Source organism: Nicotiana sylvestris, chromosome 4 (assembly GCF_000393655.2).
Source record: "Nicotiana sylvestris chromosome 4, ASM39365v2, whole genome shotgun sequence".
Classification (NCBI taxonomy): domain Eukaryota; kingdom Viridiplantae; phylum Streptophyta; class Magnoliopsida; order Solanales; family Solanaceae; genus Nicotiana; species Nicotiana sylvestris.
In genome coordinates this window covers 176168919-176186496 of record NC_091060.1, presented here as the reverse complement: position 1 = coordinate 176186496, position 17578 = coordinate 176168919, and the positions used below count along the sequence as shown (strand labels likewise).

The window sequence follows — 17578 nt, the reverse complement described above, 5'->3', positions numbered from 1 at the left end:
ACAACAACAACAACAATTCTCAAAGAATTTCTATAGCCATCAATACTATTTCCATCATATTCAACAACTCATATGCATTTTATGTCACCGTGATAATTGCCAATACAAGCCATATATGTTCTTACCACAGTTGTTCCAACTGCATCATTTACGATTTCCTTCCATCATTTGTTTCTCAACTCTTACCACATAACACATTCACAATCACACATTTGGTTTATTGCCAATTACGTACACCATTATATCGGGAGACTTAACCACGATCAATCAAATCATACCAATCACAAGAATTCCACAAATAATCCACGTAGATATCACATACCAAATATTCGTACACCAAACAAAGTGACTTTACAAAGGTCAAAGTTAGCCATACATACCTTTCTTGATCTTTTCTTTAATTACTACGATATTCCGGAAATTCTAGCAACTTCAATCTATTTTGAGACATAACAAATTGAACACAAATTAGGAAGATATTCATAGTTCTAGCTCATTTGAGAATTTTATCAATTACTAGTTGTGCATCTTGATTTCAAATCTTTTTTACAAGATTCCCTTCATTTCCCAACCCAATCTTTACTTGTTTATATTCAACAATCTTCCCACAAACCTAATTTGTACATGCATGAATGATGAATACTCTCACATCCAAGAATCGTCTTATTAATTACCCATTTCTAATTAGATTTCAAAGTTGAAGAATTGGGGAAAAGAAATTCTTACCTCTTTGAAGTCTTAGCAACCTTTTGATGCGATTTCAAGGTGTGATTCAAGGAAGAGTAGTGAAATCTTTAGTTTTCCCCTTCCCTCTCTCTAGAATCGCTCTCCCTTCTCTCTAGAATACCAGAAATTTCCCCAAAAATAAACCTCAATCGAGTTAAATGAAATGGGGTTCGGGTCTTAAAAATCTGTTTTTTGTACTGTCGCGATGTGTGGGGCGCCGCGGGGCATGGGGCGTCTGTGCAAAATATGTTTGGAAATGAAATTTCGGACCATACTGGAATTACTACTAGCATGACGCGCCGGGCGCCGCATGGGGCACCGCGGTAGTGCAAATTTCTGCGCTACATTGGTAATTTGGTCATAACTTTGTGTAGGAATGTCCGAATGACGAACGGTTTAAAGAGTTGGAAACTAGAATCAAAAACCTTTTATTTGATAGGCTGTGCATCACACAAATACTTATATAACTGGAGATATAATTGTCCAAAGTGAGGTCTTGTGCGCACTCATTTGCAACTTTCGTCTATTATGAAATTTTCCAACTTGGCTTAGACTTAGGTCTCTCCTTAGACCCCAATTCACTTCTAATATGACTTATACACTTATTAATATATCCAATTGATATCCATAATGTCCTTAATCCTTATTTGTACGCAAGATAAAATATTTAGCCTACCTTGGCACCACGAAATCTTAAATTACTAAGCAAAATTTTCTGGGGCTTTACATTCTCCCCCGCTTAAGATCATTCGTCCTTTAATGAGAATCAAGTTTCATTCATTATTAATCCTTATGTAACTTATGCTTTTCACATTATGAAATATATCATCAGCCCCGAATTTGGCTAACTCCTTAAATTTCCGAAAATTTTGCCAGAGTTTCCTTTGTAACTAGGACTATCCACCTGTCAGAGGGCCCCAGATACATATCCTAACAGCATATACATGTTCCATAGACATAACATAACTTGTTCAACACCAACCATGGCCGCATAGGCAACATACATAATCAAAATGGAATAGTTTAACATAGATCAAATCAAAAGATAAGAGTTTATAGGAACCAAATGCATGAAAGCTATTATATAACTATTCAAACAAATGTGGGTACTTCTTTCTCATTTCTTCCTCGGCTTCCCAAGTGGCTTCCTCAACTTGCTGGTTCCGCCATAATACTTTCACGAATGCAATTTCCTTATTTCTCAGTTTTCTAACTTGCCTATCAAGAATGGCAACTGGGACTTCTTCATATGATAGCTCTTCATTCACCTCAATAGTCTCGACTGGCACAATGGTGGACGGATCCCTTACTACCTTCCTTAACATAGACACATGAAAGACCGGGTGTACCAATGACATCTCGGGTGGCAGCTCGAGTTTGTATGCCATCTGACCAATTCTCTGAATGATTTTGTATGGTCCGACATATCTCGGACTTAATTTTCCCTTCCTTCCAAATCGCATGATACCCTTCATAGGGGAAACTTTCAAGAATATCCAATCGTCTTCTTTGAACTCTAAATCTCTGCGACGCACATCCAAATAGGATTTTTGGTGACTTTGAGAAGTTTTCAACCTTTCTTTAATAAGCTTGACTTTCTCCATGGCCTGATACAAGAGGTTCGGCCCTATCAATTCCGCTTCTACAACCTCGAACCATCCGATGGGAGACCTACATATCCTACCATACAATGCTTCGAACGGTGCCATTTGGATACTAGCATGGAAGCTGTTGTTGTAAGCAAATTCTATGAGCGGCAAATGGTCATCCCAACTACCCTTGAAATCAATAGTACAAGCATGTAACATGTCTTCAAGCGTCTGAATAGTCTGCTCTGCTTGCCCATCGGTTTGTGGATGAAAAGTTGTGCTAAGGTTTACCTGCGTACCCAAACCTTGCTGAAACTTCTTCCAAAAGTGAGCTGTAAACTAAGCCCCGCGATCTGAAATGATTGATACTGGAGTGCCATGCAACCTGACTATTTCTTTGATTACAACTAAGCATATTGTTCCGCTGTGTCAGTAGATTTAATTGGCAAGAAATGCACTGATTTCGTGAGTCGATCCACGATCACCCAAATTGAGTCGAATTTGTGCGGAGTGCGCAGTAATCCTACCACAAAATCCATATTGATCATTTCCTATTTCCACATTGGAATTTCTATGCTTTTTAACATTCCTCTAGGCTTTTGATGTTCAACCTTCACTTGCTGACAATTCGGACATTTTGCCACAAAGTCTGCCACATACCTTTTCATGTTATTCCACCAATAAACTTCTTTGAGATCATGATACATTTTTTTAGAACTTGGGTGTACGGAATACCTAGAAGTGTGAGCTTCTGCCAAAATCCTTTCCCGAAGACCGTCAATATCTGAAACACATAGACGGCCTTCGTACCGTGGGGTACCATCATCCATGCCAAGGGAAAAAGCTATGGTCTTGTGTTTATGAATCCCCTCTTTCAGTTGTGCTAACAATGGATCGTTGAATTGCTTCTCTTTTACTTCCGTCACAAGCGATGATTCGGCCCTATTCTGCACAATCACTCCTCCTTCATTAGAGTCCGCCAGGCGAACTCCTAAACTATCCAACTGGTGAACCTCCCTGTCCAACGACCTCTGATATGCCTCCAAATGAGCCAAGATCCCCATAGATTTTCAACTAAGAGCATCCGCTACAACATTAGCCTTTCCTGGGTGATAGAGAATCTCAATATCATAGTCCTTGAGTAACCCGAGCCATCCTCTCTGTCTCAGATTCAACTCCTTTTGTTTTAAAAAAATATATTGAAGGGTCTTGTGGTTCATAAATACATCAACGTGCACCCCGTACACATAATGTCGCCAAATCTTTATACAAAACTACCGCCGCAAGTTCTAAGTCATGTGTCTAATAGTTCCTTTCATGATTCTTGGGTTGCCTAGAGGCATAAACTATCACCTTAACATGTTGCATCATTAGTGGAACATCTATGTCACATTTCTCTTACATATGACCTCCTAGGATTTGAGTTCTTCAATAATTTTCTTGATATGGTTACAATCTTATGTGAGTACTTGCAACTTGCTCTTCCAAATTCTCAACAAAGACATTACTGGATGAGTTTTCTTATAGAACCCTCTATTTCAAAGGAATACATCTTCTAGCCTGCGCACCACACCTTAATATCATCAACATGCACGACATTACATCAAATGTAATGTAACATTGTGCTCAGACCTTTCCTAGTCAACCTCTTTCCTCCTTGTGTGCCTTATAGGATTTAAGAAACCACTCCACTTCCTTTGTGAACATTCTAATGATCCCTCCATACTGTTAAACACTTCCCAAAACAAGTATCAACAACCTTAGTACACATTCAACTCAGAAAGAGCACTGGCCCGAACAATAACTTGAAATCATCCTAAATTCTTCAACAATAACTTCTTGGTTTCCTTCTAAGTGTAAGAATTACTCCATCCTCAATAAGTAATTCACCTTATTCCGAATATTGTAGCTACCAATTGTGAGCACGTGATTTTTTCCCTATGTGAGAATTACTCCCAAAAATTCAAAATAAAATAATTTTCCTTTGTGTGCAATTTTAAGAATTTTCGTGGCATTTTTGGATAATTATTGGTATTTGTCTGTGCATATTTATTTGTTAAATTAATAAAAATACAAAAAATATGTCGCATTTGCATTTAGGATTTAGTTCTGCGATTAGGAGCAATTAAGTTTGTTTTACAAAAATGAAAAATCACAAAAATAATGTACGTCGCATTTTTGGCATTTAATGTCCAAATTGTGTGATTTTAACGTTAATTGTTATGTAATTGTGTCTTAATTGTTATTAAGAGTTAATTAGTACTTTTTATCAATTAATTTAATTCTATAGGTTAATTTAGAATTGTTAGAATTTTAAGAAAAAAAGAAAAAGAAGCAAAATGGAAATAAAAGAAGAAGAAAATCGGATTGGGCCTTTTCTTCAATTTTAAACCACAGCCCCAAACCAAATAACCCCTTATCCAACCCCAAAAAAAACTCACCGACCCGGTCCGCCCCATAACCCAAATGACCCCCCCTTTCTTCCATTTCATTTTTCACTTCCCATCCCTAACAAAAGAAACCCTAAAAAACACCTGCCCCCCTTCCCTTTTGTTTTTTCTGCTTCGTCTTCTTCATCGCCAAACCAGCAGCCCTCACGTCCCGTCGACCAGCTCAAACAGTCCGTCGAGCTCCAGCCAGTCGCTAGGGCTGCTGCTTCTTCTGCTTCGTCTTCAACTCCAGCCATGGACGAACCACCATGAACGACCACGTCGACCTCCAGTCCAAAACGAGCTCCATCTCCAGCAACCATGGTTGTTGTTTCTTCTTCTTCTTCTTCGTCTTCAATATCGTCACGACAACCTGGAGCAGCCCCACGACCACCATGGCCGATGCTTCATCTTCAACTGCGATTGCCGCCACCAGCAGCTCGTCCAAACAACCAACTTCATCTCCTTCGTCATTTCCTCCCGTCGCCGGAAAAACCAGTAACGACTACTCCACATGAGCGACCACCATCGCTTCTGCTACGTCCAGCCATGAACGACCACCGTCGACTCCATCAGTTCTTCGACCACCAAACGTCTAGCTTCATCCGCGAACGACCACAAACCAGTGAACTCGATCGTCACTGCATCAAAAACGAAAATGGGTTGAAAACAGTGATGTTTGTTCAGGCGTGTCGAGGTTGCCATTCGAACCCAGGTTTTAAACCAGTAGGTTTCCGTTCTCTTTTCTTTTAGTTTTCGTTCAGCGAATTCATCTTCCGCCCCTTTTCTTCTTTCTCTGATTGTGTTTGTGTTACGATGGGTTGGTTTGAATTTGAACCCAGATCTTTGTTTGTATTAGAGATAATTCATGTTCATTTTTGTTTGAAGTTCGTTAGTTATTCATCAAGTGATTTAATGTCGTATGTTTATGTGCTGGTCCTTAGTTTTTGATTTAGTTTGAACCATTCATCTTTGTTATGATGTTGTTTGACTTAGTTTGAGTTCAACTGATGATTGAGTTTAGTGATTTGAATATACTTGTTTATCCTATTAAGTTTGTTGATATAAATCTGACCATGATAAATTGAATTGGGAGTTAGTTTCATGTGTTTAATTTGTCAATTGTCAGGCTTGATTTGGTTATAGCTGCTGTAGTTTGATTAATTGATTAGGTGAATTGGTTATAGCTGATATGGTTTTGGTACAGATTGAAAGGGATGGGGGTAGAATGGTAATTTTAGTAGTTTCAGGGGTATTTTGTTTAGTAATTGATTAATTTGAGTGTTCTGTCCACTAAGCGCTGATATATTAAAATAATACATTATTTAATACATAGTGGGGACAAGACATAGGGTAGTGAGAACTAATACATTTGTTTAATAAAAGTGGGGAACAAGACATAATGGGGAGGTTTAAAAGGATTGATTAAATAAAGAAAAGACAAGGGTTAGTGGGGAACAAGACATAGTGATGTAAATAAAGGAAAAGGGACTTGGAAAGTAAAAAGGAGTAGGGGGTAATAATAAAAGGTTCTCTTTTACAACTATAAAAGAAGAGAGAGAGGGATTTTTGGAGAGAGTTTGGGGCGGATTTTTTTCGGAGAGAGTCTAGACCGGATTTTAAACATTTAAAAGTTCAGTAATCTGAGAGTAAAAGAGAGGCTGGTTATTTCTGAGATTTCACTGAGGTTTTAAGTGGATTTGTTTGAGTTTGTTATCCCTGGTCTACATTGGTTTGTATTGATACTGTTTCGTTGAGTGTGCTGGAATCGTGTTGGTTTTCAAATCTGTCACTGGGTGTTCCGTTCGTTGTTTGTTGCTAGTTATTGTTGTTGTTGATGTGTTACATAATACTTTGTTGACCTTCCTCTTCTTGTATTGGCAATACCAGGTACACAACTGTAACTTTGGCATTTGTAAGCTAAAATCATGAAGTTTGAATATACGTGAAGAGTTGAAATTCTGCTTTGGTTTCAATATGACTTGTGTATTTAAATTCTTCAGTCGCTGATGATAGGTAGATCCCTGTTAGTATGTAGTAAATGGACTGAAACGGAGTTGTATGAGAGATTTTTTTATTAAAACATGTTAGCATCTGGTAACTGATTCCTGTAGTTAAAAATGAGCTTGTTGGACTGTTAAATTAATCTGGACCGGGACTGTTTGGATCTTGGAATATGATTATGTAATAGTCGTATTAGTTTAGTTTTGTTTCGTAGTATAATTTGTGAGATTAGAGGCCAGCTACAAGCTGAAACAGGAAAGTGTTTTTTGGAATTCCTGAATTTCACCTGTATTAAATAAATTGAGCTGAAATTAGTAAGGTGGGTCTAAAATTGGTAAGAGTAATTAGTTTCGTTTTTGATATTATTGTTCGTCAATTCAGTATTTCTATTTATAATTTCAATTTTTTGGTAATATTCACTTATAGAATAAGATACGAAATAATCTCCCTTTGTACAAGCTCGATTACAATTTCCCATTTGCATTTGTCTTAGACTAATAACTAATAAGTCACGTCCTTTTTTTTAAAGCATGTAATTAATTTGAAGATTTTCTTTTAGAGACAAACTTAATAAAAATGTAGTCACTTTAGGATTGTCCTTTTAAAATAAATGATATGAGCCTCGCCTAGCAAAACGCACAGATTGCGGGGCCCTCACAAATGTACGTATTAATTACTTAGAACTCGGGATCGGCCGCTTAGCGGACTTCGCGGCCTTTTCCCAAAACAACTGCGCGTTAGTCTCTTTAGGCGCGTACTTTAATAATTTACCTCCTCAAATTCGGGTGCACATTTATGTGACCCAAATTCAAATCTCAACGGAGTCGAAATGTGTCACTAATCACGGGTACATTAATTGTGACGTGGTTCGAGATGCATGTCCATGACGTTGCAAATTCCTTTAAAAAAATAATAATGAATGAGACGAGCCTCGACAAACAAGAATACACAAATTGCGGGGCCCTCAACGGATAGTTATTTTGAATGCTTAGATTTCGAGACAGGCCGCATAGCGAACTTTACGACTTTTCTCAAAATAACAACGCGTTAGTCTTTAGGCGCGTATTTAATAATGTTATTTTCCTAAACTCGGGTGCACATTTATGTGACTCAAATCCAAATCTCAACGAAGTTGGAACGTATCAAAAATTGCGGGTACATTTATGTGGCGCAATTCGAGATGCATTCTCACGACGTTGCAATTCTTTGAATAAATAATAACAAAGCGGTAAACAGTTAAAATTTGCACGTAGGTTCATAATTGTATGAGATCAGATAATCAAGCCGAATATGACAGTTGAGCAACCGTGCTAGAACCATGGAACTAGGGAATGCCTAACACCTTCTCCCGGGTTAACATAATTCTTTATCCGGATTTCTGGTGCGCAGACTGTTAAACAAAGTCAATATTTTCCTCGATTCGAGATTCAACCGGTGACTTGGGACACCATAAATATCCCAAGTGGCGAATCTGAAATAAATAAATAAATCCCGTTTCGATTGTCTCTTAATTGGAAAAACTTCCTTCCGCGCCCCTTTGCGGCGGCGCGGGTAAAAAAGGAGGTGTGACACCAATAGTGTTTGTTGGTATTGTGACTTATGAGCTATCATGTTAAACATGTTTGATTCGTAACAAGTGTTCATCCTCTCTCACTACATTTCAAACATTTTCCTTTGTTCTTTGGGTAGATTGTGTTATTTTGCTTTTTTTTATTCTCCCTTTCGGTCTAGCTAATACATTAGTACTATCTTTTCTTTGTGGTTGGGACATTCATTCCCATTCCATTTTGATATAATACATAGTAGATATCCTTATTGTGCCACGCACTTGTCTGCACCCCATGGACTCATGGTATCATTGTGTCTGGTTTGTTGAGTTTATCACGCCACTCTTTCACCACTAGTAGTCTCACTTTCCATTGTAATATGTAGACATGAACTCCCTCTAAATATTTTAGTTGATATTCAGTGTTACCCAAGTCGGTAACATTACGGTTAGTCCTTTATACCTTCTATTAACACTTGTGCTCCAGACGAGTCCACCATTCTGATACGAACTATTTTGCGATAACCATGGACATCTCAATTTATAGATTTTGTTCTTATTTCTTCTCGCCTCATTATTCCTAGCTAGTGAATAGCCCCGCACTCTTCCACATGTTACGTGGTCTTTTTCCTTAATTTTTTTTAACCCGCTCACCTCTTAACTCTTGTTAGGATATTCGTGGGAAAGTGTGTTCATCGTCATATCACTTAACACTTCTTTGCTTGTAAGATTCTTTAGAGGCTCTCCATCAAGCCCTAATACCCTCTTGGGTTATTATAGCATCACATTTATTTCTCCCACTCGTTTCGCCTTTCTTAATGTCTTGGTACTTTGATTAAATCACAGATCTATGATTAACCCATTCTAAAAACTCGCAACCTTCCATATTTGGCCTATAGTACTTCCTTAGGTTCTATTGTTCCTAACCCTATAACAAGTATAAAATCCCTTTACAAACATACTCTTAGTTTCTAGGATCGTTGACCCTATCATTTACATTGCCATGTATGCAGAATTTACCTTCCTTAACCTTCCATTTTTTTGGGTACTAGTGGTCTATCATTAGCATATCCTTTCAGATAATCACATTATCCATTATCACTTTTTTTAGACTATGCCTGTCTTCAACAAAAATATTCAAACATCAAAGCTACATGGTCTTACTCTTGTTTCATTGTATTTAAGTGGCCTTGCTATGGCCCTTCCTCCCCCACTTTGGGCGAATGTCCCGGATTTTGACACAAGTCTTGAATTTAGCAACTTCATGGACATATGTTTCATTTCTCTATCCCTCACATATATGTTCGAGTATTAGGGAGATTGAAGTCAGCATTGTATTAACCTCATAAGTTCTCTACTCTTATTCAGCCACAGGGACTTGGGATTCCAATTCCTCATGTCAATAACCTTTAGGAGTGTAACACAACTTCATACACTTATGGGATTCTTATAACATTCATAGCATAAGGGTCTTCTCATTATGAGTTCAATTGACTCTCATTTCACAATTTCTTGTCTCCCGTGAGAGACCTACATGTTTGTCATTACTCTCCTGGTCATGCCTCACATATATCACATGCTTATATAACAAATTTTTCTTTTACACCTTAGGATCATATACATGCTTCCCACACTATCAACAGGTGCCATATAAGCTCGCATCTCATTTATCAAGTCAATGTCTCTTTGGAGGTGGGTGATCAATTTAAACACTTTTCTCATATAAAGAATGCTTCTGGTACTATGTACGTATCTCATATATCCGTACAATTTATTCAACATGATACACCTGCCATCTCATTAATATTCAGGCCTTTTCCATTGGTCATTCCATATGACAACATTACTTGAAACAGATGAAAGAGCGTCTAAACTTACCTTGAATCTCAACGCACGAGTTATAAGACAATCTTAGAGTAAAGCTTTATCGCACGATCTGGAGTGTTGAAGAAGGGAACATTCCTAAATGTCCATGTAGCCTCCAACTTATAGATGTGGTCGACAACACACCGATAAGAAGCACTCTACTAGACACGGCTCCGAGACATCCTAGGACCCTTTTAAAACCTTAGACTCTGATACCAAGTTTGTCACGCCCCAAAACCGAGGGGCGCGACCGGCGCTCGACTGGGCAGCCCCAGCCAAGCGGACCTGGGTGCCTTTCCTATTCCACATGTTATCCCGCGTTTCCATTTCCCATTAACCAAGTGAAATAGCCATTTATAAATTTAAACACATTCTTACGAGATTTACATAGCATACATAGTTACTTAGCGTGGTTTACAAGTTATACTGCCCAAAATACATAAGTACATAGCCCACATTTACTGTCTACGGAGCCTCTAGGGATACAAAAGAGTGATACAATACTTGCCGGTAACAAGGCTACGGCTATACCTTACACCAAAAACCAAAACAAGACTCCGAAATAAAAAGCGGCATGAGCCACGCAAGGCCCCAGGAGGAAAAACGCTCACCAATGCTTCTGGCGGAAAGTGAAGGAGTGCTACTATTGGTGGACTGGAGTACCTACTATAGAACCACCTACAATCATAACACGAATGTAGCGCCCTCGGCAAAATGGACGTCAGCACATTTGAATTGTACTGGTATGTATGAACAAACTTGCCCTAATTAAACTCAAACCATACACAAGTAACAAGTAGTCATGGAACCAACAATCAAATACACATGAAAGAAAACCACCAAGCCAAACAAGTTACAATCTCTCCATTTCCCCTTCAACATTTTCACATCAATGATTTCACAACTTTCTCATATTTTCATTTCAATAGTGATTTCGATCACTTTTCCACCCTTATTACCTCGGCCACCCTTATTACCTCGGCCACCCTTATCACCACAACCCACACCTTATTACTTTGTGTTGCGGCACGCAACCCGATCCCACCGAACAATCACAATTCACAAACAACACAACAACAACAACAACAATTCACAAAGAACAACAACAATAATTCTCAAAGAATTTCTATAGCCATCAATACTATTTCCATCATATTCAACAACTCATATGCATTTTATGTCACCGCGATAATTGCCAATACAAGCCATATATGTTCTTACCACAGTTGTTCCAACTGCATCATTTACGATTTCCTTCCATCATTTGTTTCTCAACTCTTACCACATAACACATTCACAATCACACATTTGGTTTATTGCCAATTACGTACACCATTATATCGGGAGACTTAACCACGAACAATCAAATCATACCAATCACAAGAATTCCACAAATAATCCACGTAGATATCACATACCAAATATTCGTACACCAAACAAAGTGACTTTACAAAGGTCAAAGTTAGCCATACATACCTTTCTTGATCTTTCCTTTAATTACTACGATATTCCGGAAATTCTAGCAACTTCAATCTATTTTGAGACATAACAAAATTTGAACACAAATTAGGAAGATATTCATAATTCTAGCTCATTTGAGAATTTTATCAATTACTAGTTGTGCATCTTGATTTCAAATCTCTTTTACAAGATTCCCTTCATTTCCCAACCCAATCTTTACTTGTTTATATTCAACAATCTTCCCACAAACCTAATTTGTACATGCATGAATAATGAATACTCTCACATCCAAGAATCGTCTTACTAATTACCCATTTCTAGTTAGATTTCAAAGTTGAAGAATTGGAGAAAAGAAATTCTTACCTCTTTAAAGCCTTAGCAACCCTTTGATGCGATTTCAAGGTGTGATTCAAGGAAGAGTAGTGAAATTTTTAGTTTTACCCTTTCCTCTCTCTATAATCTCTCTCCCTTCTCTCTAGAATACCAGAAATTTCCCCAAAAATAAACCTCAATCGAGTTAAATGAAATGGGGTTCGGGTCTTAAAAATCCGTTTTTTGTAATGCCGCGCCACGTGGGGCGCCGCAGGGCACGGGGCATCTGTGTAAAATGTGTCTGGAAATGAAATTTCGGACCATACTGTAATTACTACTGGTGCAGCACGCCAGGCTCCGCATGGGGCGCCGCGGTAGTGCAAATTTCTGCGCTGCTTTAGTAATTTGGTCATAACTCTGTGTAGGAATGTCCGAATGACGAACGGTTTAAAGCGTTGGAAACTAGACTCAAAGACCTTTTATTTGATAGGCTGTGCATCACACAAATACTTATATAAATGGAGATATAATTGTCCAAAGTGAGGTCTTATGCGCACTCATTTGCAACTTTTGTCTATTATGGAATTTTCCAACTTGGCTTAGACTAAGGTCTCTCCTTAGACCCCAATTCACTTCTAATATGATTTATACACTTATTAATATATCCAATTGATATCCATAATATCCTTAATCCTCATTTGTACGCAAGATAAAATATTTAGCCTACCTTGGCACCACGAAATCTTAAATTACTAAGCAAAATTTTCTGGGGCTTTACAGTTCGGGCCCAGGGGTTCACCTCACCACTATCATCAGCCTCGTCCCCACCACCAAACCTACCCCCACACCCCATATAGTCCACTCCAACACTACTACGCACCACCAGACCCCCATTTTTCTGTCCACTATGCCCAAGCATACAACCAACCTCTTGTCCACGCACAATGGCATGCACTAGTCCCACAAAATACATACCCAGCTCCACAAAATGCCTATCCACCCCCACGAGCCTACCGAAACCCTCCTATATTAGGTTTCTGGCCCAATCAAACATTTAATAACGAGAGGTTGCAGAAGAGGTAAACTTTCACTCCATTGGGAGAGTCCTATACTAGTTTGTTCCATAGGCTGAGGCAATTGGATATGCTGAGGCCGATCGAGCCAAAACTGCCAAATCCTCCCCTGAGACATCTTGATCATTCTGTAAGTTGTGAATATTGCTCTGGTACCCCAGGGCACGACACGGAGAAATCCTGGCAATTGAAAACAGCTATTCAAGAGCTTATTGATACCAATCGGATTGAAGTTCAAGCTCCGGAGGCGCCCAATATCAACCAGAGCCCATTGCTGGTCCATCATGAGACAAACATGATCGAGATAGTGCATAAGGGATGGGAGCCTAAGAAGCCTTCACAGACCATCATAATGATTCGGTCCAGTAAAGTCAGGGCGGTTGAAAAGCCAACAAGTGAGAAATCAGTGATCAGGTTGAGCGGGGCAAATAGTGAACCATATGCAGTAGTCAAGAAGGGGACCCCAAGTGATGTGGAAGTAAAACAAGAAAGAGCAAAAGTGGTTGTGCCAGGAGTGTCGAATAAGACTGTTGTAATTGTGAAGGGTGCCCACATAGATCCCGTCATTATCAAGTCGGTAACTCAATTACCGATAGTCAATAGCAAGGCTGTACCGTGGAATTATGAACGGGTGATAGTGACTTACAAGGGAAAAAAAGTTAAAGAAGAAGTCTATGAGACCCATGGATTGACTCGGTCGGGGAGATGCTTTGCCCCCGAAGAGTTGAGAAAAGCTAAAACCTCCAAGGACAACCCGATGTTGGTAAAGAAAGTTATGACTGAAGAAGAAGCAGATGAGTTTTTGAGAAAGATGAAAGTGCAGGACTATTCCATTGTAGAGCAGTTGAGGAAGACACCTGCTAAGATTTCACTGTTGTCATTATTAATCCATTCAAACGAGCATCGTCGGGCTTTGATGAAAATCCTAAATGAGGCCCATGTTCCTACCAAAATCTCAGTAAACCACTTGGAAAAGATAGCCAACAAGATTTTTGAGGTAAACAGAGTCACTTTTTCTGATGATGAGTTGCCCGTGGAGGGTACTGAGCACAATAGAGCCCTCCATCTTACGGTGAAATGCGAAAATGCCGTGGTTACCCGGGTACTGGTCGACAATGGTTCCAATGCGAATATTTGCCGTCTCTCCACTCTGAACAAGTTGAAAGTGGATGATGAAAGAATTCACATGAACAGTATCTACATCCGGGGATTCGACGATGGAGGGAAAGATTCAGTCGGGGACATAGTGCTCGAGCTGACAATAGGACACGTTGAATTTACCATGGAGTTCCAGGTGCTCGATGTGGCAGTTTCTTACAATCTGCTATTAGGTCGACCCTGGATTCATGCTGCCAAAGCAATCTCGTCTACTCTGCATCAAGTGGTCAAGTTTGAATGGGATAGACGGGAAATTGTTGTGCACGACGAAGATAATTTATGTGCTCTCGGTGATGCCATTGTTCCATTCATTGAGGTTGAAGACGATAAAGGTCCTTGGGTCTACTAGGTTTTTGACACGGTATCGGTAGAGAAAATTCCAGAAGGGAAGCGCGTCCCAATTCCAAGGGTAGTTGCTGCATCAATCATGGTAGCCGTTGAAATATTGAAAAATGGTTTTGTACCGGGCAAGGGTTTGGGTGTATATCTGCAAGGTATCGTAAAGCCGATGTCTGTCCCCAAAACTTGGATACATTTGGTTTGGGGTTCAAGCCCACAGTTATGGACATAAAAAGTGCCAGAAAGTTGAAACAAAGGGCATGGGTCCTCCTAAAGCCCATCCCACGTCTCTCCAGATCATTTGTCAGGCCTGGCACCCAGAAACGCCTAGTAACAACAGTTTCCAGTTCTGTGGTTGGTCCTGATAAAGAGTTGATTGAAAGGTTCGAGAAGTTATTCGATGATGTGAACATGGTGGAAGCTGGAGAGGGTTCTAGCAAGGCGAATGTGCAATTTGTTGGGCCCAGTGCAAAGATTAACAATTGGGAAGCTACTCCTCTCCCCACCAGGAAGGAGTTTTGGTAGTTTGCTTTGATTTTCTTTCAGTTTATCTAGATTATTCCAGGGTTGTAATTCAGATTCTATGTTCCGTCCGTTTGGATGTATAAACCTTGTTATCTTTTAATTTCAATGAAATGCAATTTCCCTTTTTCTTCATTCCTGATAGTTTTATTTTTGTTTTCTTTTCTTCCTTGTACAGTTCTTTTTATGCTGGTTTCAATGACATGATATGCATGAGGAATCTTCGGCCCAGTCTTAAAAGCCAATCTAATTCTGAAATAGTAATTCAAAAAATAGAGTGTGATGATGAATCGGAATATGATGAGGATGAGGCCTTTGAAGAGATTAGTAAAGAATTAAGCCATTTTGAAGAAAAACCCAAACCTAACTTGAGTGATACTGAAGCAATCAATTTAGGGGACCCAGATAATAACAGAGAAACTAAGATAAGTGTCCATCTTGAACCTCAACTTAGGGAAAAGATAATTAAAGCATTGTTTGAGTACAAAGATATTTTTGCATGGTCATATGATGACATGCCGGGTCTAAGCACTGACTTGGTGTTCAAAAATTGCCCACTAACCCGGCACTCCCCCCGTCAAACAGAAGTTGAGGAAGTTTAAAACAAACATGAGTGTAAAGATTAAAGAAAAGGTCACAAAGCAGTTTGAGGCAAAGGTCATTCGAGTCATGCGGTATCCCACTTGGTTAGACAATGTTGTGCCTGTACCAAAGAAGGATGGTAAGACCAGGGTGTATGTTGATTATCGAGATCTCAACAAGGCAAGCCCAAAGGATAACTTCCCATTGCCAAACATCTACATTTTGATTGATAATTGCGCCAAACATGAGATTGGGTCTTTTGTGGATTGCTATGTGGGCTATCATCAGATCCTAATGGATGAGGAAGATGCAGAGAAGATGACATTCATCATGCCATGGGGAACATACTGCTACAGGGTCATGCCTTTCGGTTTGAAAAATGCTGGGGCAACTTACATGAGGGAAATGACAACCATATTCCATGACATGATACACAAGGAGATGGAGGTTTATGTGGATGATGTAATCATAAAGTCTAGAAAGCAGTATGATCATGTCAGAGATTTGAGAAAATTCTTATAAAGGCTTCGCAGGTACAATTTTAAGCTCAATCCTGCAAAATGCACATTTGGTGTGCCATCTGGAAAATTATTGGGATTCATAGTTAGCCGTTGAGGTATTGAATTGGACCCGTCAAAGATCAAAGCTATCCAAGAATTTCCACCCAAGTAACAAAACTGAGGTGATGAGTTTATTATGGAGGTTGAATTACATCAGCATGTTTATTGCTCAGCTTACGACAACTTGTGAGCCTATCTTCAAACTGTTGAAGAAGGATGCTACGGTCAAGTGGACAGATGAGTGTCAAGAAGCATTTGATAAGATAAAGGGGTACTTGTCAAACCCACCTATGTTGGTCCCACCAGAACCAGGGAGACCTTTGATTTTGTAATTGACGGTTTTGGTCATTTGTTTGGTTGTGTGCTGGGTCAGCATGACATCACCGGCAAGAAGAAGCAGGCCATCTATTATCTCAGCAAGAAGTTCACATCTTACGAGGTTAAGTACACTCACCTGGAAAGGACATGTTGCGCCCTAACTTAGGTGGCACAAAAGTTGAAGCATTATTTGTTATCTTACACTACTTACCTCATCTCTCGTTTGGATCCATTAAAGTATATCTTTCAGAAGCCTATGCCCATGGGAAGGCTCGCAAAGTGGCAGATTTTGCTCACAGAATTTGACATCGTTTATGTGACCCGGATTGTGATGAAAGCCCAAGCATTGACCGATCATTTGGCCGAGAATCTGTGGATGAAGAATATGAGTCGTTGAAGACTTAACTTCCCTAATGAAGAGGTAATGCACATTGATGAGTTGGAACCAATTGGAGAGCCAGGTTGGAAACTTTTCTTTGATGGAGCTGCTAACATGAAGGGCATTGGGATATGAGCCGTACTTATTTCTGAAACAGGACATCATTACCCTGTTACGACTCAGCTTCGTTTCTACTGTACTAACAACATGGCTGAGTACGAGGCATGCATTTTGGGTTTGAGGTTAGCTGCAAACATGGGTGTCCAGGAAGTCTTGGTCTTGGGAGACTTGGACCTTCTGGTGCACCAGATCCAAGGGGAATGGGAAATAAGGGATTTAAATCTTATACCGTACCAGCAATGTTTACATGATCTTTGTCAACGGTTTCGGTCAGTAGAGTTCAGGCATATTCCAAGGATCCATAATGAGGTTGATGATGCTTTAGATACCTTGGCGTCAATATTACACCATCCAGATAAGGCCTATGTTGACCCGTTGCATATTCAGGTCCACGATCAGCATGCTTACTGCAATGTGGTAGAAGAAAAACTTGATGGTGAGCCTTGGTTTCATGATATCAAGGAATATATCATGATGGGGGTGTACCGGTACAAGCCACAGGGGATCAAAAGAGAACAATTCGGCGGTTGGCAAGCGGATTTTTCTTCAGCGGAGGGGTTTTATACAAAAGGACTCTGGATCTTGGATTGTTGA

At 39.5% G+C, this 17578-nt stretch overlaps 2 protein-coding genes across 2 annotated transcripts; one reads left to right on the top strand and one right to left on the bottom strand.

The window, feature by feature from the left end:
- Positions 1 to 2866: 2866 nt before the first annotated feature.
- LOC138890567 (uncharacterized) lies at positions 2867 to 3379 on the bottom strand. The gene has a single exon (XM_070173963.1). The coding sequence runs from the start codon at positions 3377 to 3379 to the stop codon at positions 2867 to 2869; it is 513 nt and encodes a 170-aa protein (XP_070030064.1).
- A 13740-nt stretch (positions 3380 to 17119) lies between these two features.
- LOC138890566 (uncharacterized) lies at positions 17120 to 17578 on the top strand. The gene has a single exon (XM_070173962.1). The coding sequence runs from the start codon at positions 17120 to 17122 to the stop codon at positions 17576 to 17578; it is 459 nt and encodes a 152-aa protein (XP_070030063.1).

Excerpts from the sequence above, each read along its gene's own strand:
- LOC138890566 (XM_070173962.1), top strand. The coding sequence starts at position 17,120 with ATGGGTGTCCAGGAAGTCTTGGTCTTGGGAGACTTGGACCTTCTGGTG.
- LOC138890567 (XM_070173963.1), bottom strand. The coding sequence starts at position 3,379 with ATGGGGATCTTGGCTCATTTGGAGGCATATCAGAGGTCGTTGGACAGG.